Source organism: Abramis brama (assembly GCF_963993115.1).
Source record: "Abramis brama genome assembly, chromosome: 6".
Taxonomy (NCBI): domain Eukaryota; kingdom Metazoa; phylum Chordata; class Actinopteri; order Cypriniformes; family Leuciscidae; genus Abramis; species Abramis brama.
In genome coordinates this window covers 29021963-29048906 of record NC_139968.1, presented here as the reverse complement: position 1 = coordinate 29048906, position 26944 = coordinate 29021963, and the positions used below count along the sequence as shown (strand labels likewise).

Sequence of the window (26944 nt, the reverse complement as noted above, 5' to 3'; positions counted from 1 at the left end):
CTCGTACTGCGTTTTTATCAAAACGCTGCGGGAACCCCTTGTAAAACGCCGTGCGTGCTGGGATAAAAACACCGATCACTGGAAGCTAAGCCAGATGTACAGTGCATAATCACCAGATAGACTCACAAAGAATCCGGGAATAAGGGATAGGGGACCTTAATTCCCTAAACTGTAACGTCCGCAGACGTAAACGTGACCTCACAGAGAGAGTCTAGAGACAAGAGGGGATTCCCTCCGTTCTTATATGGTCGCGCCAGCAGACGCGAATATGACATCACATAGACAGGGTGGGGAACCTGAACTGAATGTGGGAAATGTGGGTCTTACACAATTCTGCCCATAAGACAGTCGGTAGCGCGTTGCGCATGCGATTTCAGTGTTCTAGTTAGACAGCTGAATCGACTACACCGATAGTAGCTTAGCCTGCAAGGCGGGAACTTCTAGGTTGTAAAACCTGATAAATGTAGACGGCGAGGCCCAGCCTGCCGCCGTACATATATCCTGTAAGGAAATCCCGCTGGACCAAGCCCACGAGGAGGCAACGCCCCTCGTGGAGTGCGCTCTGACTCCCAACGGGCACTGAATGCCCTTGGCAGTATAAGCCAGCGCTATGGCGTCAACTATCCATCTGGATAAGCTCTGTTTCGAAACAGCCATTCCCTTGGAACGTCCACTGAACGAGACAAAGAGCTGCTCAGTCTGTCTGAAGACAGCGGAGCGGGACACGTAAGCTCTTAAAGCCCTAACAGGGCAAAGAAAACTTGAGTCCCCTTCCTCACTTGACCCCGGCAGGGCAGACAGGGAGATAACCTGAGCCCGAAACGGCGTGTTGAGGGACTTTGGCACATAGCCATGCTTAGGTTTGAGTATGACTTTAGAGTCATTAGGTCCAAACTCTAAGCACGCTGGGCTCACGGAGAGCGCGTGCAGGTCGCCTATGCGCTTCACCGAAGCGAGAGCCATCAAAAACACTGTTTTGAAAGACAAATGTTTGAGGCTAATAGATTGGATAGGCTCGAAAGGGGCACCTTTCATGGCCGCCAAAACTGTAGAAAGGTCCCACATAGGAACTGAAGGAGGTCTGGGTGGATTCAGCCTCCTAGCTCCCCTGAGGAAGCGGATGACTAAATCGTTCCTTCCCAGTGACTGACCCAGCGTTGTTCCGGAGAACGCTGTAATAGCCGCCACGTAAACTTTGAGCGTGGAAGGGGATCTGCCCTTATCCAACAGCTCCTGTAGGAAGGAGAGAACCTCCGTCACCTCACAATCGAGAGGTGATAGGCTCCGAGCTGTACACCAGCCGGAGAAAACCGACCACTTTGAGGCATAAAGCCGCCGAGTCGACGGCGCTCTGGCCTGAGTGATGGTATTTATCACACCCTCTGCGAGGTCAACGGATATCCGTTGAGCGCCCACGCATGAAGGGACCACAGCTCCGGGTGTGGGTGCCAAATCGAGCCCCCGGCCTGCGAGAGGAGATCTCTCCTCAATGGCACCGGCCATGGAGCGAAGTCTGCTAGCTGCATCAGGACTGGAAACCATGCTTGGTTCCTCCAGAACGGTGCTACAAGCAGCACTGGGCATTCTGTTTCCCTGACCCGCTCTAACACCTGTGGCAGGAGGGAGACGGGGGGGAAAGCGTACAGCGGGCAGCGCGGCCACACCTGGGACAGCGCGCTGTCGTTCTTGGAAAAGAACACGGGGCAATGAGCGTTTTCGCGGGACGCGAATAGGTCCACCTCCGCTCTGCCGAATCTCTCCCACAACAGCTGGACTGTTTGCGGGTGTAGAGACCATTCGCCCAGGGGAATGTTGTTCCTGGACAGTCTGTCTGGGCCCACATTCTGGAGCCCAGGCACATGCACTGCCCTCAGCGAGCGCAAATTGTGCTGAGCCCATATTAGGAGGCGTTTCGCCAGCCTGTACAGGGATGTGGATTTCAGACCGCCCTGGCGATTTATATAGGACACCACGGCCGTGTTGTCCGAATGGACTACGACGTGTTGGTCCTTGATGTGGGGACAAAAACGCGTCAGCGCGTTGTGCACTGCCAGCATTTCCAGGCAGTTGATGTGTTGGAGCTTTTCTCGTTCCGACCACAGGCCGAAGAACGGTCTGCCCTCGAGCAGCGCTCCCCATCCCGAGGTGGATGCGTCTGTCGACACCATCCTCACTCTCGAGGAAGTCCCCAGGCTTACACCTGATTGGTACCAGCCGTCCGCCAACCAAGGTATCAGGGCTGTCACACAGGTTTGATTGACCTTGAGGCGTAACCGGCCGGACACCCACGCTCCGCGCGGTACTCGCGCTTTCAGCCAGAACTGCAGCGGGCGCATGCGGAGCAAGCCCAGCTGGAGAACTGATGATGCTGAGGCCATGAGACCCAGCATCCTTTGAAACTTCCTGAGCGGGGTGACAGCGCCGCGGCGGAAAGACTTCGCCGCACGTTGAATGTGCAGCACGCGCTGTGGCGACAGCCGCGCCGTCATAGACTGCGAGTCCAGAACGATACCCAGAAACGAAATCGTTTGACTGGGGTTCAGTGAACTCTTCGTCCAATTGACCGTGATACCAAGATTCTCGAGGTGATCGAGTAAAATGGTTCTGTGCTCCACGAGCTGAGATCGTGATTGAGCTAGGATCAACCAGTCGTCCAAATAGTTCAGCACTCGCATGCCTCTGAGTCTGAGAGGAGCGAGCGCTGCGTCCATGCATTTCGTAAATGTACGAGGTGCCAGGGACAAGCCGAAAGGCAGGACTGTATACTGGTATGTCTGACCCTCGAAGGCGAATCTCAAGTATCGCCTGTGATGTGACGCTATCTGTATTTGAAAATACGCGTCCTTCAGATCTATCGACATGAACCAGTCTTCTCGGCGAACATGCGCGAGAATTTTGCTGGTTGTGAGCATTTTGAAACTGCGTTTCACTAATACTCTGTTTAGCCGTCTTAGATCCAGAATGGGTCTGATACCGCCGTCCTTTTTGGGGACTAGAAAGTATCTGCTGTATAGCCCCCCTTCGCTTTGGGCTCGGGGAACACGCTCTATCGCCCCTTTGCTTATCAGTTTTGATATTTCGGTGCGAAGTAGGTGTGCTACTCCTGAAACCACCGTAGTTTGGACGCGCGCTGTGAAGCGGGGAGGGCGTCGACAAAACTGTAGCGAGAAGCCTCTCTTTATAATGCCTAGCACCCAGTCCGAAACCCCTGGAAGCGCTGCCCATGCTTCTGCATGGCTGGCTAAGGGCTGGATGCGAAGTGCGCTCTGTTCGCCGTGCGGCAGAGGCGCTTCGGGGCGCAATAACATAGGCATTATGCCTGTGGCATTCGAGGCGGGGGGCGCGCTTATTACAGCGGGCAGAGCGCTCGTCCTCGACCTGACTACAGCGCTTGACTGAGTGAGGGAGGGCTGAGCGGGTCCCGTGGGACTCATGTCTGCGAGTAAATGTGGGCGGGAAGCGGGCACATTCACTGCTTTGGGCGCGCTGTCTGATTGAATAGAGCGAGCGCGCACAGGTCTCGTTTCTACAGAGAGCCTATGGTCTGTGAGACATAGTGTTTGTGCGGGCACTTTCACTATGTTGGAAGCGCAATCGACCTGAGTCGATTTTATGTGCGCGAGCCCTAAGTGCAGGGCTGTGCTTGTGTGTAGAGATGGGCACTGAGGCATCGACACTACACTTATAGCACCATCGGCCGTGGCCGGGACACCAGAAAATACGCTCTTTTCGGGATATATCTGGGTAGCCGTAAAAACGGCTTTTGTGTGCAGGCAAGCGGGCGGCTGAGCGGGCTTGCTTCTTGCAGAAAACGCTGGAACAGTCGCAAGTCTTGGGACTGAGACAGCGGCGCGCTTGGGTGAGAGACCGGCCGCAGCGGGACTCACACACCTGCGCTTTCCTAGGCGTGCTAGGACTTCTTCGGGGCTTCCGGCTTCACCACAATCCTCGATCGCGGCCCGCGCGGAGCGGGGCGTCGGCTGGTAGAGCGAGAGCGGGGCCTGGAGCTGCGCTGCTGTCGCTGCTGTGAGGATGCGGCCGAAGGCGGGGGCTGAGGCTGAGAGCTCCGCGGAGTCTGTTTTTCACGACTCGCTGCAGAACCGGAGCGCTTCGGGAGGAAGTGCTTGAAGGCTTGAGACGCTTTCTGGGCTTCAGTAAATCTCTCCACGAACTCGGAGAGAGAAGAACCGAAAAGGCCAGCGGAAGACAGCGGGGCGTCGAGAAACGCGTTGCGCTCGGAATCAGCCATCTCCGTGAGCGTCAGCCATAGATGCCTCTCAGCAACAGTGGCGGAAGCCATACACTTTCCCATGGCTTGTGCAGCGGACTTGGTAGCGCGAAGTGTTAGGTCTGAAGCGCTCCTCAAATCCGCGATGCAGATAGCCTCAGGTCCCATCTCGTCCAACTTACGGAGGAGATCACCCTGAAATATCTGCAGTGTAGCCATGGTGTGTAGCGCTGACGCGGCCTGCCCAGCGGCGGAGAAAATTCGCGCGAGCAGCGTCGACGTCATGCGGCAGGCTTTTGAAGGCAACACCGGTTTAGTCCGCCGTCCAGCAGAGGGCGGGCAAAGGTGGGTTGCTATCGCCTGTTCCACCGGCGGAAGTGAAAGGTAGCCTCGGTCTTTCGCATTATCCAGGGAGGAAAATGCTGGTGACACAGACGAACGCGTTCTCGCAGAGAAGGGCGCATTCCAAGCCTTCGCAACTTCTTCATGCAGCTCAGGAAGAAAAGGAGCGGGCTTTGAATCCGGAGAAGTGCGCTCACCAGGGAGGAAGCTACCATCCAGCCGGGTGCGAGAGGGGAGCTCCGGTGCAGACCACTCGAGGCCGAGGCTCGCCGCGGCCAGCGCGAGTACTCGCATGAGCTCTCTCTCGATGTTGGCTCTCGTAGTGGGCTTGCGGGCAGCAGGCGCGAGATCCTCGGAGCTCGCCCAGTCCTCGCTGCCTGAAGCTAGCAGAGAGCAGGAATCCTTTTCCCCCGACGCGGCCTCGGAAGCAACTTCCTCTGATGAAGCGGCGGCAGACTGCGGGCGCTGAGCATCAGGAAGTGATTCGGGAGAAGCCGGTGAAGCAGGCGGGCGAACCGGCGAGCTTAGTCGGGCTGGAGCGGGTTCCGGGACCCGCTGCGAGCGGCGCTTCTTACGGCGCGGCAGCGCGGCGGGGAATACAGGCTCTGAGAAGAATGCCAGGCGAGTCCGCAGAGTCATCATCGGCAAAAGCTCGCAGTGAGGGCAGCCGCCGTCAGCGAGCGCGAGCGCTGCATGGTCCTCACCCAGACAGGAGACACAGACGACATGGCGGTCTCCCTCGGTGAGTGGGGCTCGGCACGAGCCGCATGAAGGCATCTTTAAAAAGACGCAGCTCTTTTAGGGGGTGAGTGTCGCAAGGCGAACACACACACACACACACAAGAACAGTAAAGGTAATGAAAGGATATGCGTCGGAAAGCGCAGCAGGTACGGCTGTAGAAGGCGGCGTAGGCCAGCGGCTTCAAGTGGCTCGTCCCGCTGAAGTGCTTGCCTCAGACGACGCTTGCTTCCTCGTGATCCAGCGATGCGTGCGCTTCGCTGAAGAGATGAAAATCAAGTGAATCAGCCTTTTCGAGCTCCTTTTATAGAGGTTAGCCACACCCGTCTCGGCGGGAAATGGCAAGGAGCGCGCGAAGCGCCCTCATTGGCCTGACGTCACCTCAGGCCTTGCTCGATAGGCTTATGCAGTTGCCGCAGAGCAGCCAATGAGCGAGCAAGCCGTCTCGCCACAGCTGACTACTGCTGCAACGCGCTTTACATGTATGAAAATTAAGGATAATTTTTTGCTTCAGTATTTCGTGAAAAGAGACTTTTCCCGCAGCGTTTTGATAAAAACGCAGTACGAGAGGACTCTCGTAAGAGAACTAATCTTCTCACTGTGGTAAATGTAATAGAACTTGACTAAATACAAGAATAAATTAATTAAAGGTTGTATCAGTGATTTCAGGCCCAAAAATAAATTATCACATTCATCTAATCTGTCTTAACGATCCGCTAGCTGCCCGCCCCATAAGCATGCCGTCAAAAAAACGCGTCTCTCTAGGCAGCCTAGGCTCTGAGATCTGCACACAAAAACAATCTGGTTTTGAGTGGTTCACCAATCACTCAAAACTGAAATAAATAGTGTTCCAACCAATCACCGACAGGGGTGGGTGTTGTGAGGTTTTGCACTCGTGCACGGCTGCCTATGACGACTGCACGTGAAAACATCACAACACCCACCCCTGTCGGTGATTGGTTGGAACACTATTTATTTTGGTTTTGAGTGGTAGTGAAAGCAACTGTTTTTGTGTGCAGATTTCAGAGCCTAGGATGCCTACAGAGACGCGTTTTTTTGATGGCATGCTTATGGGGCGGGCAGCTAGCGGATCGTTAAGATTAGATGTATGTGATAATTTATTTTTGGGCCTGAAATCACTGATACAACCTTTAATACACACAATGTCTGTGTAATATTAATCCTCTGGAGGCAAGTTGAATGTGATAATCCATGTGCAATTCATTGAAACAGAATTTTCAGTATTTTTTTTCAATACTTTATTTACTGCTTAATATAACGTCTGTTTGTACAAGAATGTAGTTCAACATAAGCCTATACAATCAATAAAGTGGGGTCTATGTTTTTTATCAGTTTTATTTTGATATACATGACACAATATAACATCACGACTACATGAAAAGAGCTTTTACTGTTATAAAAACAGATATGTGAGCATTAGTAGAACTGAAGGTGTGAGAATAAACATGAAACAGACGTGATCATTGTCATGCGGTGAATCGGGCCAATCGTGAAACAGTTCAAATCAAATCAAATCAAATCAAGTATATTTGTATAGCGCTTTTCACAATACAGATTGTATCAAAGCAGCTTCACAGTATAATAAAATAATACGACAAAGTTTGTTTCTAGTGGAATTTATTGATTGATAGAATAAAATTAAATATCCCCAAAATATCCCCAACTGAGCAAGCCAAAGGCAACAGTGGCAAGGAACCGAAAAACTCCATCAAGTGACCTAATGGTGTCCTAAAACTCCATCAGGTGACCTAATGGAGAAAAAAAAAACCTTGGGAGAACCCAGGCTCAGTCGGGGGCCAGTTCTCCTCTGGCATTTATGAACTAGAGGCCGGATTGTAGTTTGAAACTGTGAGATTAACAATATTATATGAATGCCTGGCTGAAAAGATGCGTCTTTAATCTAGTTTTAAACTGGGAGAGTGAATCCGAGCAACGAACAGTATCAGGAAGACTATTCCAGAGTTTTGGAGCCAAATGTGAAAATGCTCTCCCTCCTTTGGTTGATCTGGATATCCTAGGTATGACCAAAAGCCTCAAATTTATTGATCTTAAAGAGCGCGATGGATTATAGGGTGATAGAAGATCCGTTAAATAGACTGGAGCTAAGCCGTTTAGGGCTTTATAAGTCAGTAGCAATACCTTATAATTAATACGGAACTTTATAGGTAGCCAATGTAGTGATGATAAAATCGGTGTTATATGATCATATTTTCTTGATCTAGTAAGAACTCTAGCGGCTGCATTTTGGACTAACTGTAGCTTGTTTATTGATGATGCAGGACAACCGGCTAATAAGGCATTACAGTAATCTAGTCTCGAGGTCATGAATGCATGAACTAACTTTTCTGCATCAGAAACTGATAGCATATTACGTAGCTTAGCAATGTTTCTAAGGTGGAAAAAGGCTGTTTTTGTAACATACGAAATATGATTTTCAAAAGACAGGTTACCGTCGAGTATAACACCCAGGTCTTTTACTGTAGAGGATAAAGTAACAGGACATCCTACGATGTCAAAGTTGTATTGTGAGAGGTTCTGTGGGCGGTTTTTTGAACCGATAAGTATTACCTCTGTCTTGTCTGGATTTAATAAAAGAAAATTACGCGTCATCCAATCTTTTATATCTTTAACACACTCTGTCAATTTGGATAATTTAGCGTTTTCATCCGGGCGTGATGAAATATATATTTGAGTGTCATCAGCATAACAATGGAAACTAATTCCATGTTTCCTTATAATATTTCCAAGTGGCAGCATATATATTGAGAATAACAGAGGGCCCAACACAGATCCCTGTGGCACTCCATAGTTTACTGGAATTATGATCGATTTTTCTCCATTTAAATAGACAAAATGGTAGCGGTCTGATAAGTATGATCTAAACCAGCTTAATGCTTGTCCTTGAACACCAGTATAATTTTGTAGTCGATCTAAGAGTATTGTATGATCTATAGTATCGAACGCAGCACTTAGATCAAGCAAAACTAGTATTGAGATACAGCCTTGGTCAGAAGCTAAAAGTAAATCATTTGTGATTTTAACGAGCGCAGTTTCAGTGCTATGATGCGGCCTGAATCCTGACTGAAACTTTTCATAGATATCATTTTCTTGCAAGAAAGAGCCCAGTTGAGTGGACACAACTTTTTCTAGTATTTTAGACATAAAAGGTAGATTTGAAATGGGTCTATAATTTGCTAGATTATGCGGGTCTAATTGTGGTTTCTTAATGAGAGGTTTTATCATTGCCAGTTTAAATGTTCTTGGAACATGACCTAAAGATAAAGACGAGTTAATAATATTGAGGAGAGGCTCTTCCACTACAGGTAACACTTCTTTCAGTAGTTTAGTTGGTATAGGATCTAATAAACATGTTGTTGTTTTAGATGAAGTGATAAGTTTATTTAACTCTTTTTGTTCTATAGTTGTAAAGCACTGTAATTGTTCTTGCAGGGGGGTAATTGAGGCTGAATTATAAGGTGCGATTGAGGATTGAACGTTTACAATTGTGGTCCTGATGTTTTCTATTTTCTCAGTGAAGAAGTTCATGAAATCATTACTACTAAACTGTAACGGGATATTTTGTTCGGGTGACGTCTGTTTATTTGTTAGTCTAGCCACGGTGTTAAATAAAAACCTAGGATTGTTTTGGTTGTTTTCTATTAGTTTGCGGAGATGCTCAGCCCTGGCCGCTTTTAGGGCCTTTTTATAACGTGACATACTGTCTTTCCACGCGATTCTAAAGACCTCTAAATTAGTTTGTTTCCATTTACGCTCCAAATTACGGGTTTCTCTCTTTAGAACATGCGTAGTATTATTGTACCATGGTGCTTTAATTTTCTCTGTAACCTTTTTTAATCTAACGGGTGCAACAACATCCAATGTTCTAGAGAGAATGGTGCTCATAGTGCTAGTTAGTTCTTATAGTTCATCTGTTTGTTTGGGTTCAGGCAGCAGCTGAGACAGATCAGACAAGCAACTCGAGAAATTATCTATGGTGGATGGAAGGATTGTTCTGCCTGGTCGAAAACGCGGCGCCGCATGACATATTACAGCAGTACGTAATATGCAAGTTACCAAGTAATGGTCAGTGACATCATCACTTTGTGGAATGATATCTATATCGGTTGGATCGGTTCCATATGATATAATTAAATCGAGTGTGTGATTAAGACGATGAGTTGGTCCTGTGACATTTTGTTTGACCCCAAAGGAATTTAATAAATCTATAAACGCAGCCCCTAAAGCATCATTTGGATTATCTACGTGTATGTTAAAATCTCCAACAATTAATGCTTTATCTACATTGACCAATAGATCTGAGAGAAAATCTGCAAACTCTTTTAGGAAATCAGCGTAAGGCCCAGGCGGTCTATATACGGTAGCCAAGGCTAGAGATAATATGGATTTTTTTCTAACATCTAAGAGCGTAACATTTAGTACAAGTATTTCAAACGAAATAAACTTATAACCCGTTTTCTGAGTAACATTGAGAATATCTCTATAGACCGCTGCAACACCACCGCCACGACCAATCAGACGGGGTTCGTGCTTATAGGAGTATCCTAATGGAGTAGACTCATTTAGACCGAAATAATCATTAGGTTTAAGCCAAGTTTCAGTAAGGCAAAGTACATCGAAGCTATTATCCGTGACTATTTCATTTACAATAACTGCCTTAGGTGTGAGTGATCTAATGTTTAGAAGACCTAGCTTTAGAAATTGTTTTTGGTTACTAATAGCAACATTTTCTGGTTTAATAACAATTAGATTTTTTCTAGATCCTGCAGTAGATTTATTATTTGATCTCACTAAACGAGGAATAGACACAGTTTCTATGCAATGTTCTACACTATTTATATCAGTTAATTTGGTGCAGCAGAGACTATGATTTGAACTTTTGGTTACTAGTCAAAAGGTATTTAACATTTTGGAGATGTTATCTGACAGAAGATCCGATCCAAATCTGCTTGGGTGTAAGCCATCAGCACGGTAAAGCCTAGGACGCTCCCAAAACAGATTCCAATTATTTACAAAGAGCAGTTTCTGCTCATTGCACCATGATATTAACCATTCATTTAGCGCGAATAATCTACTAAACTTTTCATGACCTAGTCGGTACGTGGGAAGCGGTCCTGACACAATGATCGTTATATCAGGCGATGTGCTGCGTACCGTATCGATCAGATTCCTGAAGTCTTTCTTCAGAACCTCTGTCTGTCGCAGCCTGATGTCGGCCCCTCCCGCGTGCAGGACCACAGTTCCGACGCGCTCGTTCAGAATCTCGGGAACGTGAGCAGCGATTTCAGAAACACGAGCACCAGGAAAGCAGTGACTATGCACCTTACTTTTATTTAACGTAGCTTGTATGTGTTGAACGATGGAATCACCGATGATCACAGCATCGCGTTCTGTTTCGCGAAGAGGGGAGAAGCGGTTTTGTGTGGATATCTCGAAAACCGAGAGGGTCGGAGAGAGTTTTCTTGGTCTAGACCTGACTCGCGTCTTCCGCTGCGGAAATATCCAGGCTTCGTGGTGGCATGTTGGAGCCGGCGTAAACGAGACCATAGCTGATCGCGGCCTCGACGCTCGTGACCGATGCTGAGTAACGCACGGAGTAGACGAGGTCGGAGTCAGCGGGTTAGTAACGTTGATCACTGATTTATGTGCAATTGCATCGGCGCGTGATGTTTCAAGAGCTAACCGCCGGTCTATCAGCTCGGCTTTTCTCACTAAAAGGTCGTGGATCTGTTTCTCAACAGCTTCCAGCTCAGACTGCAACGCGTGTAGCTCAAATGTGTCCTCACCTGCACCAAAAGGTAGACTACTTACATCTGATATATTCGCCATTTTAACAGATGGACAGTAAGTTAAGTTAGCAACGACGCTACCAGTGATGCTATCAATATTAATACTAATTTATGACTGAAGTCTTGTATATAATCCGTCTTTTTAGTGGTACAGGTGTAGAGTAGACGCACGATAGGTGAAAAAAATGTTTGTTTGTACCGTAAGTGAGTGTGGAGAAGACGCGTTCAGCCGTGATCCACAGGAGTAACCTATAAGAGTATCCGACGTTGGATCACTAATAGGCTTGAGACGCGTCTGCTCAACAGTCCGCGTTGTAACTATGAGGTGAGAAAAAAATAGAAAATGTTCGTTGTAAGTGAGTTTAAAGAGAAATCAAGAATTATAAATCAATCGGTAGCTCCAAAGACAACAACACGTTCAGACGCGACGCATGCGCATTCGAAACAGGAAAAACAAACAGTTGTGTCGTCATCAGAGCTCGTGCAGCCACTCTGGAGAAGCTGTGCAGAATGAACGAGCCAGCTGATCTCAATTCGCTCTCGCAGTACTTTGATGGCATACGTCATAGTCACGTGGCGTTGGTGCTGTTTCAAGACGTTTTTCTAACCAGCATGTGCTACTTCAAGTCAGTCGCCGATCGGTCTGCTCAGCGCTGCATGAAGTCAAACAAGCCTATAGCAAGAGGAGCACATGACATGATCACATTATGAGATCACAGGAATTATGGGAATCACATGACAAAACCAGGAACAGAAGTGAGACAAATACACAATAAAAGACATAAAAACATGAAAGTGATATCAAATCCGAATGTGACATATCCCCCCCAACAAATGGCGGCTCCATATGCCAATGGCACACCCACCCAAAACACAAACAAGATCAGGAGGGTGGTGGATTGGAGGAGGCCCAAGGGGAGGAATGGAGGGCCAGGCCCATTAAGGAGATGAGGGTGAGGACCTGGATCATGGACAAGATCAAAGACTGTGGAGCAGTCAAAGAAACCATGGAGGATCAGGTGGCCATAGCAGAGCCAGGAGCTAAGTGGGCCACCAGGGTAGAGCTGGCGATGACCACAACAGTAGAGCAGTAAGTCGCATGGCGGATTTGGTAGATTGCAAGGCCATGGTGAAGCAAGAACATGAACAGCCTTCATGACCGTAACATAGGGCATAGAACGTTCTTGGACTTGACGAGACTCTGGCATGGCAGGTGCTGCGGAATTGCGAGGTTTCTCCTCTGCAGTTCCCACAGTGAATGATGAGCTGCTTAACAACAGAGTATGATTGATGTATTGCGCCAGAGACCAGTGGATCTTTCCCCCAGGAAGCCACAAGCAAATTTATTAATATAACCCCCTGCAAAACAATGTCCCTAAGGGTGATGTCTTGAAAATCATAGAATACAAGAATACAAGACAAACCAAACAAAAACATGACAAACTTAAAGACTAGAATAAGACTTAAATTTAACAGACTTCACTATGAACAGATCAGGCTTGACAAACTCACTAAACAATAGGTTACATACACACCAAATCTAGACAAGGGAACAATGGAAATGTGGGCTATATATACACTCAAGGACTAATGACATAACAAGACACACCTGAAAGTAATCAACACAATGACCCAAAAAGACAATAGCCGCTTTCCGACCAAGTAGTTATAGGAACTTAGTTATAGGAACTGTCCACTTCTAAACAGTTCTATGAACTACTCTCCCCCAAACTCGGGTTTTGCTGTTTGCGTTCGCACTGGCAGGAGGGGTAAGGGAGTGACGCAAGCACGGCGACTTTTATTTTGACGGCGCGACGGACCTTTATTTTGGCGGCGCTGAGAACGCCAGAGCAAACAATGCTCGCATTCTCTGTGTTTATTAGTTAGCAATCTGTCTAACAGTACTGTTTAACATGTTATTAGATAGAACTGTTATAGAAAGTAGACAGTATATGAAAAAAAGGTTATTAGCCTATGCCGTGTGGTTGATGTCCAGTGTTGCTAGCTGGGCAGATAAACATAATCATGTTTGGCTTGGTCCCCTCAAAGTTGCGTTGGATTTTCTCTTCAGCATTAAGGTTTAGAGGCCCATCTATCACTGTTTTCCATGTTTGTATAGTTAGTTTCTGGAGTAAATATATAGGCTATAATCTGTGTGTTTACATTATAGCTGTTTTAAAAATGGCGGGTGCTGGTGTTCCGCGTGCGTTCGGTCAATCAGCGTACACTAATGTCACGGGTAGTTCCTATAGTGCTGGTTTAGACCCTACTCTGAAGTAGGACCTAAATTAGTTCCTCCAAATGGAGGTCCTAGAACTAAAATCATTCCTAGTTCCTGCGGTGCGAACACGCCGACATCCGGGTACTTTAGCCAATAGTTCTAGGAACTGTGAAAAGGTTCCTCCGGTCGGAAAGCGGCTATTGACACAGAAACAAAGGAACCAATAAAAACAAAAGCAGACTGAGATGAGGATCCAGTGCAGGGGTGTTTAATGAAACAATAACGAACATAAATAACACATAATTCTTCTGAGACCTGGAACTTCGACTCTTGAGAGATTTCTTTGAGACCCGATTTGAGGACTTTGAATTTGCCACAACAGTGACCACTACAGAGGAGCAGGCAGAGCTGGTGACCACTATGGTGGAGCAGGGGACCACCACAAGGCTGGCTTCCTTGGCAATTAGATCATGAGTTCATTTTGGCCGACAGTTCAAGGAAGGCTTCCTTGGCCTTGACAGAACAGGGGCAAACGGTGTTCAGGGATGACCTCCTTGGCCGTGTAAGAGCAGGCGTAGAGTTCAAAGAAAGCCTCCTTTGCTGTAGGTTTTCCATCTACCCATCTAATTACCATTTGCAACATCAAACCTTTTTAAAGTAAAGTGTTTTTGTCTCTTTGTCATTAGTGAAAGATCAGGCTCACATTTGTCCTCTGTGTCTGTGAAGAGTGACCATTCAAAAGGTGATGGACCAAACTTCAGTGAGAAAACACCAGATGACAAAAGGTATTTCATCTGTTTCTCAAAGCGTCTTACATGTGATCCATTGATTAATTATTATTAAATAAGTAAAATCTATCGTCACATGTAACTGTATTGGGGTGCATGTCTATATTAAGAGAAGGAAAATCCAAAACCAACACTACAAAACAACACAGAACACGCAGAAGATCACAGAAGCAAATGACAGAACCAAACCAAAACAGAACAAGCACGTTACACAAACATGCAGTGATGTTAACTTAGTGTATGTACTAGAACTTGACTAAATACAAGAATAAATCAAAGAATTTTGAAAGAAAATTGTAATCGGCTTTACTTGTTAATGAACATGGTCGTTCAGTAACACAGGTAGCCACTAGTGCACTACATTCCACAGTGGAAATACAGAACAGGCAATCAAGTATAAATACATTCCATACGGGGCTATATTGCATCTAAGTACCATTTGCAACGTCAAACCTCTATAAATGACACAGCAGTAACCTGTAGTAAAGTGTTTTTTTCTTATTCTTTCGGCTCTGTGTCAGTAGGGAAAGATCATTTTCACATGCATCCAGCTTTGTGTCTATGAAGAGTGACCATTCAAAAGGTGATGGACCAAACTTCTGTGCGAAAACCCCATCATCTACCAAAAGGTATTTCTTGTGTTCTTTTTTTATCATAAAACTGTTTTTTCAATCAACCACCTTTCTGCACTGATGAAGTAGGTAGCAGTAAGCTGCTGGGTTGATAATGGTTCTGTCAGGACCACTATCGTCAAATTCGATTGACAATTAGCATACAGGGCCATATTTTACCCGGCGCAATGCAGCGTAGTTTACATTTTCATGTCCTGCGCCACGTTGTTTAAATAGTAAATGCATTTGCTCCCATTTGTGCGCCCATGGGCGTGCTGGTCTGAAAATGAGGTGTGTTCAGGTCCATTGTTTGTGCATTGCTATTTTGAGGCAACTTAAAGGGTTAGTTCACCCAAAAATGAATATTCTGTCAGTAATTACTCACCCTCATGTTGTTCCAACCCTGTAAGACCTTCGTTCATCTTCGGAACACAAATTAAGATATTTTTTATTAAATCTGAGAGCTGTCTCACTCCTCCGTAGGCTTCTAAGGGACTGAAACTTGCTGGCCCAGAAAAGTTATTAAAGAGATTGTTAATATAGTCCAAGTGACTACAGTGGCTTAATCTTAAGTTTATAAAGCGACGAGAATACTTTTTGTGCGAAAAAAACAAAAAACAAAACGGACTTTATTCCACTATTCATTTCCTTCTCTCTGGGCCTCGAGTGAGTTCACGTAGTGTTTTTGCGCAGCGCGTCAGTGTTGCACGTCACCACGTAGGCTCACTATTGGCCGACGCTGGTCATGTGTGTGACGCGCTGCGCAAAAACACTACGTGAACTCACTCGAGGCCCAGAGAGAAGGAAATGAATAGTGGAATAAAGTCGTTATTTTTGTTTTGTTTTTTAGCGCACAAAAAGTATTCTCGTCGCTTTATAAACTTAAGATTAAGCCACTGTAGTCACTTGGACTATATTAATGATCTCTTTAATAACTTTTTTGGGCCAGCAAGTTTCAGTCCCTTAGAAGCTTACGGAGGAGTGAGACAGCTCTCAGATTTTTCCGAAGATGAACGAAGGTCTTACGGGGTTGGAACAACATGAGGGTGAGTAATAACTGACAGAATTTTGATTTTTGGGTGAACTAACCCTTTAAATAGACTGCGCCATTGATCAACTGAAACCTGGTCTAAAGTTAATGGCGCAATATATATATATATATATATATATATATATATATATATATATAAAATAATATAATATATATATATATATATATATATATATATATATATATATATATATATATATATATATATTGTTAATTAAAGAGCAAATTAGTAATGTGTGCCTGTTGGTGGGTCCACAACACAGGGATGCACAGCAGCACACAAACATGCCAAATATTACAAAATAAAAAATATTAAAATGTAAAAAATTTATATTGTGTACATAAAGAAGATATGATGGAATCTGGCCTGTCCCGTAAATGGTCTGTTTGCGCGCTTTAACCTTGCGCACGAGCAGATCCATTTGCTCTCTGGAGATGCGTTTACTCTTTCCGCTTGCAAATCCCACCATGTAAATAGCGAATCTGCCATGGCGCCAGCGCAACTGGCTTTAAAGGGAATGGGAAATTACACTGATAGGTTTTTTGCACGTTACACCCAAAACACACCCATTACTCATTTAAGAGAATAGGGACAACCCTTTTAGACCATGCGACGGGCGCACCGACCATTTTTCCCGTTGTTAAACTAGCAAAAGTGGATTCGGACACTCCCTAAGTGCACTTGCGCCGTGTGCTGTAGACCATGCACATAGATCGTTAAAATAGGGCCAACAGTTTGGATTGACATTTCTGTTCTGGGCGAGAACTCCCTGTGCATCCATGCAGCCTTGCATGGATAAGATGAGGGAGAGCAGCATTAACCCCCCTTAGGGTGAACAGAACAGAACCAACATGAATGTATTGCAGATATCATTAATTCAATATTTTAATGTACAAGATAATTCGAGAATTTAGTCTAGTCCAAAGGGGAATCAGAATGGCAAATCCTGACTGGACGAGAGGAGCAGCTGGGGAACGGAGGAGGGTAATTAGCTCCTGAGAAACAAGATTGTTGTTGATAATACTGAAGGAGCTTAAATATATGGATGCTGTGAAAGGTGTCGTATTCCTATAGGTAGACATGGAGAAGCTGAGAGTCAGCTGATGCAAGCTTTACTAATGTGACTTGCCAGAACTGACGCTACTCTTGATTTTGGCCAAATGAAATTGACAACTGTGAACCCGTTCATTTGATGTGATTTTCTTCTTTTTGTCTGTGGTTTAGTAACAAAAGGCAAAAGACCACAGTAAATATTGGTGCAGAATTTACACGGTGGGAAGCTCTAAAAGCACAGAAGCAATTGAAGAGTGATGAGGAACTGGCATCTTTTCTTCTCAACAGGTGAGAACACAATATACCACAGCTTACCATTCACTTCCAACTTAAATGGATCTATGTTGTCAAAATGTAATTAGGTTTATTTTTTCAGACGTAATAAGCCATGATATGTAACATGGTTTTTCAATATAATGTACTTGTGCCTTTTGAATCAAACTGACTGTGTGCAGTGATCCATGTAAATATAAATCACACTGACAATTTTTGAAAGTTAAATTCAGCACCTTGCAATGAATCATAAATTTCAGTCATCAGGGTCAAATGGAATATACTGTATATGCAATAGTCTATTATTACTACCAAGAGGATAGTGCCCCCACAAAACTCTGCTCTTTCTTGTAACTGAGCCAATAGTATGGATTGAAATGCAAAAAAAATCACATTTATTTTGCTTCCAGGGTTCAATACGAGAAATCTGACTCGGATTTCAAGAATTACCACTTCCGCAGAGATTTCAAAAAAAATCTCCTCTGGATATTCAAGGTAAGTAAAAAACAGGTTATTGAACAAATTTAAAACTGTATTTAGTTCTTATTTTTAAAACTTAAAACATAAATATAATCATGCTAACTGATGTTCTAACAATCCCTAATTTTCAAATCTCTACTCAAAAATAAGTCAAACTCATGACTTATTAACCCTCTGGGGACCAAGAACGCGCCGGCGCGTTTTGCTCGTTTTTTTTTTTTAGCAATGAAAATAAACACTAAATGCTCTGTTAATTTTGATCTTTCATTTTCGTGTAATACATCAATCGATCCTGTTCAGTTTCTATTTTTTTTCTGTATACTCACAATAAAAATAAAGTGTTTTGCTTTTTGACAAATAAAGAAAAATTAACATGATGCGATTTCTCCCTTCTCTCTGTCAGTAAACTCCCATTTGAAACGCGTTCGAAAATGATCTATAACTCCGCGAAAATTCAGTCAAACAGGCAAACAGACCCACGGGCATAAAGCTTGAGATCGCATCTGTTAAATGAAGTCATTTATATAAAAAACAAATATTCTCAGCTTCTGTAATCTGTATAAAAAGAGAGCGACTCCAGTCGAGCTCATTACGAGCTAATTCACAGTAATGTGACCACTCCCTGGAGAGCGCGTGCTATTCAAACGCAAATTCTGAGGGGTGTGAAACGCCCACATCAGCTGTAAACAAAGCGCGTCGCGATCGAGTGAGGCATAATATAGCCTACCTTATGGAGAAAAGATTCCTCAGAACAGTGCTGATGAGGAGCAATATCTCCTGATATGAGGAGCAGATCCCGCTGCGCTGAGGAGTGAGGTAGGCTGTTTTCTTTTCTCACGTGTGGAATAACGTTATGGAATAACGTTAGTGTAGGCCTATGCAAACCGCAAAAAGATGAATCGCATTTCTATAATATGACTCGCCTTTCTGTGAGATGAATGTAGGGGACATATTTGTAAAGACTGTTTAGCCTAAATATGAATCGCGCGTCTGTGTGTGAAAGAATAAACTGCTTTGCTATAGCCTACTGAGATGAGTAAAAATCGAATGGAATAATATTGTTATGTTGAAATAAAATGTATTTGTATAATCAACGTATTAAACTGCAAAAAAAATACTATTTTTGTCAAAAATAAATTCATAGACTAAGATGTTAGATGTTCCAATGTTGGCTATATTCAAACTAATGAATACATATGATAAAATGTAGGCCTATAATCTTTTTTTTTTATATATATATATATAGGCTATATATATATAAAGAAAGAGTACAGTTGAAATATTGTTGAAATTGTAATTATTGTTGTAATTGTAACATTTTTAATAAAATAGTAAAACATATTTACAAGAGAGATGTAAGCGAAATCTTAAATGGTCAATATAAGTCTTCTAAATACATCTTTTGTCCTTGCATTGTGGCTCAGTCAGTGTCACACCTGAATGAATGGCTCATTAGGCAGAGTCATTATGCAGAGTGGGTGGGACACCTTAATCTAAGGTGGAAACTACTCCTCCCCCTCGCATATTGCCTTTCCAAGCAAAACCTGTTTTACACCATTTAAATCAATGTATTTTTTTTTTTTGTGAACGATAAAGCAAGACTATTTTTACATCATTTTAAAGCTAGAACTAAAAGGGACAACATCCATTAGTCAAAAGTCTTGTGGACACATATTTAATATGTGTTTTGTGTTCTTAATTCAGCAACTTTCATTTTAATTTTTTCCAATAACCACGCATAAACATTATTCTCTTAAAAATACAAACATCTACATACACGTTGCTCGCATATTATGGTAGCCCTGTTTGTGCTATATAGAGTGAATTTACACCTTTGCCATTAACATGTTTATAATTAACTGAAAAAAGCACAAATGTCAAGGCATGTCAGAACATCTCAAGGACCCCAAAAACAGCTTGGTCCCCAGAGGGTTAATGGCAGTGAATAAAAAAACACATGAACTGAGATACCAAGAAATCATGTTGATAATTGGATTTGATCCATACCAGGTAATAATAATGTAATAATATTGTTATATTATATTGGCAAAACAGATTTGGCAAACGCTCCAGTGCATATTTGCGTTTCCGCTCTGGAGAACGTCAAACGTATCTATTTACAATGTGTTTTTTTGCAGCAGTGAGCAATGTAGCCATTCACAGACATTGTTGTTGATCTCATGAACAAAATGGTCAATCAGAGGTGTTTAAGTTAGTCAGATTCCACTCACCGCTCAAAACGCCAGAGTTTTATTCAGTGCTGAGTTATGCAGGATTGCGAAACCTCTCATTAACAAACAAGGTGTAGACACGGTGTACAGTAAGTTAGAGATTTATTGTGTTGCCTATAATCTTAAATGTCCCTCTGTAGCCTACACTACTATGGTGGAGCCGTTGCTCAGCCTTCATCTGCACTTTAACAAAATACCCTCAATAATTTCAGAAGCACCGTCAGTTATTTGATTCTGGAACCGGGCCTGCTGTTTGTGTTTTTGTATTCACCACGACTTTACCTCAAGTATGGTCAATGCTGTCAAACTAAATGAGTGACTTTTATTGTTGCTTGTCTGTAATTTGTGCTACAAGTAAAATGTTTCAATTTTTTACATTTTAAATGTATTTGACAAGGGTATAGGATTTGGTTACTTTTTTTGGTCTGCCCCTTATTTTTTCTTGCTTTGTTTTTAGGCTCTTGAGAACAAAATGACCATATTTCTGAAGAATGAGCTGGAAAAGTTTAAGAAAATACTAAAAAGAGAGAACACTCAATACTTTGTGCAGGACTTTTTAGAGGAAATGCGTGATATTAAAGAATCAGCTCTTGATATGACACTCTACTTCTTGAGAGATATGAAGCAAGTTGAGGCTGCAGATGCTCTACAAGGTAAGAGTGTCATGGGCATAACAATTTGTCATTGTCACTTATAAAATGTACAAGAGAAAATGATGCATATCTGTTTTTTATTATCATTTGTGTGTAGATGAGCTGGTCCTTATTCATCAACGACCACTAAAATCAAACCTGAAGAAGAAGCATCAATCTGTATCTGAAGGAATTGCAAAGCACGGTGACTCCAAGCTTCTGAATAACATCTACACAGATCTCTATATGACTCAAGGTGCTAATAAACAAGTCAATACAGAACATGAAGTAAGGCAGATTCAGGCTGCTGCCAGGCGGCAAGAATCACAAGAGATACCAGTTGAATGCAAAAATTTGTTTGAAGCTCCTGAACAAGACAAGGAGATCAGAACTGTACTGACAAAAGGAGTTGCTGGCATCGGAAAATCCATTTCTGTGCAAAAGTTTATTGTGGATTGGGCTGAAGGAAAAGAAAATCAGGATATTACTTTCATATTTCCTCTTGCATTTCGAGAGATGAACTTAAAGGAGAAAGAAAAACAAAGCTTAACAAGTCTTATAAGGTTTTTTTTTCCAGAGATAAAAGGACTGAACCTTGCAAGAAATGATAAATTCAAAGTCCTGTTCATCCTTGATGGATTGGATGAATGTCGTCTTCCTCTAAACTTTGATGGTAATGAGACGTGGCGTGATGTATCATCACCAGCCTCCCTGGATGTTCTCCTGACGAACCTCATCAAGGGAAATCTGGTTCCTTCTGCTCTCATCTGGATCACCACCAGACCAGCAGCTGCCAGTAAGATTCCTCCTGACTGTATCGACCGTGTGACAGAAGTACAAGGATTCAATGATGCACAAAAGAAGGAGGAATACTTCAGAAAAAGATTCACGGATATGGATCTGGCCAATGAAATCATTGACAATGTTAAACAATCAAAGAGTCTCTTTATCATGTGCTACATCCCGGTCTTCTGCTGGATTTCAGCCACTGTTCTCCAGAACATTTTGGAAGAGAAAAGAAATAATGACAATCAGTCTGATGAAGCCTCTAAAACACTGCAGGAATCAAATACTGAAGACACTCCCAAGACTCTGACACAAATGTATACACACTTTCTACGCTTTCAGATCCAGCAGAGCAGACGAAAGTATGATGGAGAATACACACCAGATGTTTCCTGGGATAAAGATGCCATCCTTTCACTGGGGAATCTGGCATTTCATCAGCTGCAAAGAAACAACCTGCTCTTCTATGACACAGACCTGGAATCATGTGGTATTGATGCCTCTAAAGCATCAGTGTACTCAGGCATGTGTACCCAGATCTTTAAGGAGGAAAAAGGGATCATTCTTGGTACCACTTTCTGCTTTGTTCACTTGAGCATTCAAGAGTTTATTGCAGCCCTTTATGCACATCTGTTTCTAGACATAAACAAGAAAAGTGTGTTTGTTCAAGAGTCTGCAGAACAGGAGAACAAAAATGAAACCATGATTGATTTGCTCAAGACTGCAGTGGACAAGGCGCTCGAGAGTGAAACTGGACACCTAGACCTTTTCCTTCGATTCCTCCTCGGTCTGTCACTCCAGACCAATCGTCCACTCTTACGAGGTCTATTGACACAGCAAGAAGACAATGACCAGAGCAAAAAGGAAATGGTTCAGTACATCAAAGAAAAATTAGATAAGAATCTGTCTCCAGAGAGATCCATCAATCTGTTCTACTGTCTGAATGAACTGAATGATCAAACTCTGGTGAAAGAGATTCAGACTCAACTTAGAGAAGGAAGTCTGTCATCTGCTGATCTTTCACCTGCCCAGTGGTCTGCTGTGGCCTTTGTGTTGTTGACATCAGACGAGGAGATGGAGGAGTTTGATCTTCAGAAATTCAAGAAATCAGACGAGTGTCTCTTTAGACTGTTGGAAGTTGTGAAAATCTCCAAAAGAGCTCTGTAAGTCATTTAAAGCAGAGGTCCTCGACCCGGCCCTTAAGGCCCACTGCCCTAAAATGTTTATATCCAACCTGCTTCATTTTGTGTTTTGCAAGTAATCCCGAAGAGCCTGATTAGCTGCTTTAGGTGTATTAATTAGGGTGTAGTCCATGGGGGGGTTGGAGCTGGGGTTTGTGGCTTGAGAGGTCTGTACAAGCCACTGGTTGGAGCTAAATTCTGCAGGACACTGGGCCTTCAGGGGGCAGGTTAAAGACATTTGATAAAAATAAAAATGACTAAAAAGTAATAAAAAAGAAAGAAAAAAACATTTATCAAAAATTTTCGTATATAATTATTAATCATATACCAGGTACAAGTATATTGTAATGTCTGAAGTACAACCAACAAAGGAGACTCCTTTTCTGAACTTTCAATTGTAACGCTGAACAAATGTAACCAGCCTAACTCACTATCTAGTTCCTCGACCAGGCTTTGGAACCCTGTGAATTAGCCCTTTGAATGCCAGTGCAAAATAAAAAAGCAATATCAGCAATAACGATTATAAAAAATCTGTGCGCTACACCATGAATGTTATTTAACATATTAATTTACAGTTTAATTATAACCATTATTGCTTAGTAAGATAGTTAAAATGTTTAAACTATGTTTAAGCATCTAGGGAATTCAGTTTTTCAAAAAAAAATAAAAAATTCAGAGGAACACAACATCATTAAAATTAAATTCTGCAAATATTCTGCAGTCTATGTAGTATGCAGCATCATTAGGGAGTATACTGAATTTGTTCTCTTAATATCACTGTCGTTATACATTTACCTTTTTTTTTTTTTTTTTTTTCGTTGAGCGTTTTACAATGTCCCGTCATTTTAGTGATTAAAATGCTGCGGCGGCTTTACAAATCTTAACATTTGTTCATATATCTTTGTTTTTCTTCTTTTTAGAGGTAATCTAAATATTTGTAGCTAGGAAAACATGTAAAATTCTATGGATGTTTTGCCCTCCAGATCTCTGTGAGAATCATGTGACAGACTTTGAATACTTAGGTCACCCACATCAAATCATCATTAACTCCCAGATTCTCCACCACTACAGACTCATAAAGAAAGTTAAATCAAACTAAACTCCTTTTTATTAAAGATGAAATATATTTTATATAATCATGTTTGTTTGTTTTTATGTAGCAGTATGAGATAAGCTGTATTGTCAGTGGAAGCCCACCACGCTAGAGTATATTTATTGTTTGTCTAAATGGAATAAATGGAATTTTAAAAATAGTTGTACATAGTAAATCTATTGTTTGTATTAAATTTTACTTTGTAATTTAATAATTTCTAAATGATTTATTTTAGGTTAAACGATTGTGACTTAACAGACAAAAGCTGTTCAAGTCTGGCTAAAGCTCTCGAATCAGATAACAATCTGGAAGAGCTGAATATGAACAATAATAATCTACAGAGTTCAGGAGTAATTCATCTCTGCTCTGGACTGAAGAGTGTAAAGTGTAAACTGGAGATACTGAGGTAAGTTGTGTGGCAGCAGACAAAAGGTGTGATTTAGATATCTTTTTGTGTATAAATAATAGATTTCAGTACCATCAGTTAATTAATATAAATTGGAATGACTACTAATTAGTTTACCACTATAATACAGTAGCTACTGTGTTTCAGAAAAAATATGGTTATTTTACATCTACTTCAGCTTGACGGATAAGGGGAGTTAATGGAAATTCACCATAACGAATTCATGAAACCTAATAAATTAAATATTCGATTTACTAGTTGTAGATCTATCTGCTCTGCTTTTTCTATATTGGTGAAGCCACATGATTTATTACATAGCAAAATGTTTGTTGCAAGGTTTAAATTGAAATAGATGAATAAGAATCAGGAAAGATTTGATATCCAGTTAGCTAAGTAGACAAAATGCTAAAGGTCTGATAGATATGAGAGATGAAACTGAGACTGTAACGGAGGCCAGATAGTAAGAGCTTTGCAGTAAACCTAACTCCCTATGGCCTCAAGAGGCGCTAGCAACTGCCTTCGCTAGCATGCCTCTCATTGATTGAAACAATTACATTGAAAAAACAAATTTTTTTCAGGCTCAGCCAGTGTGCGATAACAGAGGAATGCTGTTCAGCTCTGGTTTCAGTTCTTAGTTCAGACTCCAGCAGTCTGAAGGATTTTGACCTAAGCAATAATAATCTTAAGGATTCAGGAGCAAAGCTGCTCTCTGATGGACTGAAAGAGAACTGTAAACTAGAGAAACTCAGGTGAGTTAATGTCTAACATATATGTTAGACTAACTCTGTCTAACACTGGCCATTTCGTTTGTCTCTATATTCAGTGATCAACTTTTGATTGAAATCTCTTTTCTGTAGACTCTCAGACTGCAGTATCACTGAAGAAGGCTATAAAGCTCTGGCTTCAGCTCTGAGATCAAACCCTTCACACCTGATAGAGCTGGATCTCAGAGGAAATGATCCTGGACAATCAGGAGTGAAGGAGCTCCTTGATGTACAACAGAAACCAGACTGTAAACTAACAATAAGGTGATACATGATGAAATAATACAAAATGAATGATATGCAGGCAATTTACTTGATAAAAGTACTGTAGCACTGAAATATTTCAATAAAAATAAATTTAAGATTAACCATTTCACACTTGTTCCATTAGAATCAAATGCTACATCAAGCTTAGTTAATAATTTAAATCAATTTGGTTGAATCTCCATTCTGCAGGTTTTTGGGTTCTGAAGCAGAGAAAGTCTGTCAGAATCTGACTGATGTTCTGGGTGAAAACCTTTTACTCCTGAGAGAGCTGAATCTGAATGAATGTCAACTGGGACACTCAGGATTGAAGAAACTTGTTCCTGTATTGAAGGATAAACACTGTAAACTCAACAGACTGATGTAAGTTGTATTGTTGTTATGATGACAAGTTCAAGTGCTTTTAAACCTGCATTTTATTTATTATGTGAAAAGAGTGCTGAATGATTTGCTATATGTTTCTTTTGTATTTGCATCATCATTATCAATTGTCATTTAAAGTAGTATCTAACACATATTTACTTGGGTAATACTGACCCTTAGTTTTCTCTTTATACAGTCTAAATAACACCCACGTAACAGAAGAAGATTGTAATGCTTTAGCCACAGCTTTAAATTTAAATCCTTCAAATCTGAAAGAGCTGGATCTAGGTCGGAGTATTCTCAGAGACTCAGGAATGAAGATCATCTCGTCTCTGTTTGCAAATGTAGAGTGCAGACTGGTGAAGCTGAAGTAAGTAAATCTAAATGTGTATTACAAATAGGGTTGCAAAGGGGCGGAAAATTTCCGGTAAATTTCCGGAAAGTTTACGGTAAATTTCCATGGGAAGTTAAGCTGGGGAATTTTGGAAATATTCATTACCACGGCAACCGCTTGCGCGTCCACTCTGAAAGTAACTGTACACATAAGAGACAGATAGATACATTATTTAAGGTTATTTCTATTTGTTAGAATATTGATATATGAACTTGTTGTCAAGTAAGCCCCGTTGCGAGCATGTGCGTCTCTCTAAACTTTCAGTGTGCTGCACTGCTCTAGGTGACTTCTGCGCCTTCCCCCTGAAAATATCACGTTAATTTTGAAAACGTAATTCCTATTGTGGATCCTTTTGGTCATTCTTCATGTTTCTTTGACAAATATCAGTGTCTCAGTCTCACGCACGCTGCACGTGAGTTAACCACGCCTACTTATTTACATGTTGCGGTATACACAGAATAAAAAAATCTGTTACGGTTGACATTTTCTTCCGCGGTAACGATATATACCGTCATACCACCCAGCCCTACTTAAGTGGTAAATAAAGTTATGCTAGCTTATTTAGCATCTAACTTATCAGCTTGCTATCTACTAGATGAATACATTTGTATGTGATATTTGCAATTTAAACATTTAATAAATATATTTCCCCATAATATCATCAAAACTTACTTCACTTTGTTTAGTCCACAGGCTCAAATGTGTGCCTTCAATAGTCTTGTGCTTTGGGCTTCTGTACATGTGATGGAGGCATGCACAAAGCCAGTAGGGGGTGTGGTCTCAATAGCCATGCAGTAAGCAGTGTACTATGTGCATGTGATTGAGGAATGGCATGGATATTCAAGTGTATTTGAATGGCATCTGTTTGTTTTAGTCAAGATTATGCTAAAATATACTTTCCTCAACTATATTTAAGTTCCCTATGAAGAGCAAACCCTCAACTTTGAAAATTCCCAGTTTAAATTCCTGGTAATTCCCTTAAATTCCCATTAATTCCCATGGAAAGTTTCCATCTTTGAAAATTCCCAGAATTTTGCAACCCTAATTACAAAGGCACAATATTTAATAAAAAAATATTTAGTCATATCTCATATGGATGTATAAAAGCAGTAGCAAAGTTATTGGTTGTATAATTGTATGCATAGCTTAGATTTGGATGTTATTACTTAGTTATCTTTGAGGTTAAATTACGTAGCGTTTAAACCCTATTGTAAT

General features: G+C 42.3%; 1 protein-coding gene across 3 annotated transcripts in view; it reads left to right on the top strand.

Moving 5' to 3' along the window:
* LOC311085625 (uncharacterized protein) overlaps nucleotides 1–26944 on the top strand; it is a 69439-nt gene that overhangs the window by 15436 nt on the left and 27059 nt on the right. For 2 of the 3 annotated variants that reach the window (XM_084118158.1, XM_084118159.1), the window contains 11 exons: nucleotides 14045–14143; nucleotides 14668–14775; nucleotides 17034–17150; nucleotides 17546–17630; nucleotides 20304–20499; nucleotides 20597–22427; nucleotides 23774–23944; nucleotides 24523–24693; nucleotides 24802–24972; nucleotides 25165–25335; nucleotides 25532–25705. In XM_084118158.1, coding sequence (XP_083974284.1) covers nucleotides 14045–14143; nucleotides 14668–14775; nucleotides 17034–17150; nucleotides 17546–17630; nucleotides 20304–20499; nucleotides 20597–22427; nucleotides 23774–23944; nucleotides 24523–24693; nucleotides 24802–24972; nucleotides 25165–25335; nucleotides 25532–25705 — 3294 coding nt within the window. The remainder of the gene's footprint in view (nucleotides 1–14044; nucleotides 14144–14667; nucleotides 14776–17033; nucleotides 17151–17545; nucleotides 17631–20303; nucleotides 20500–20596; nucleotides 22428–23773; nucleotides 23945–24522; nucleotides 24694–24801; nucleotides 24973–25164; nucleotides 25336–25531; nucleotides 25706–26944) is intronic. The other variant, XM_084118160.1, reaches the window with a different exon arrangement.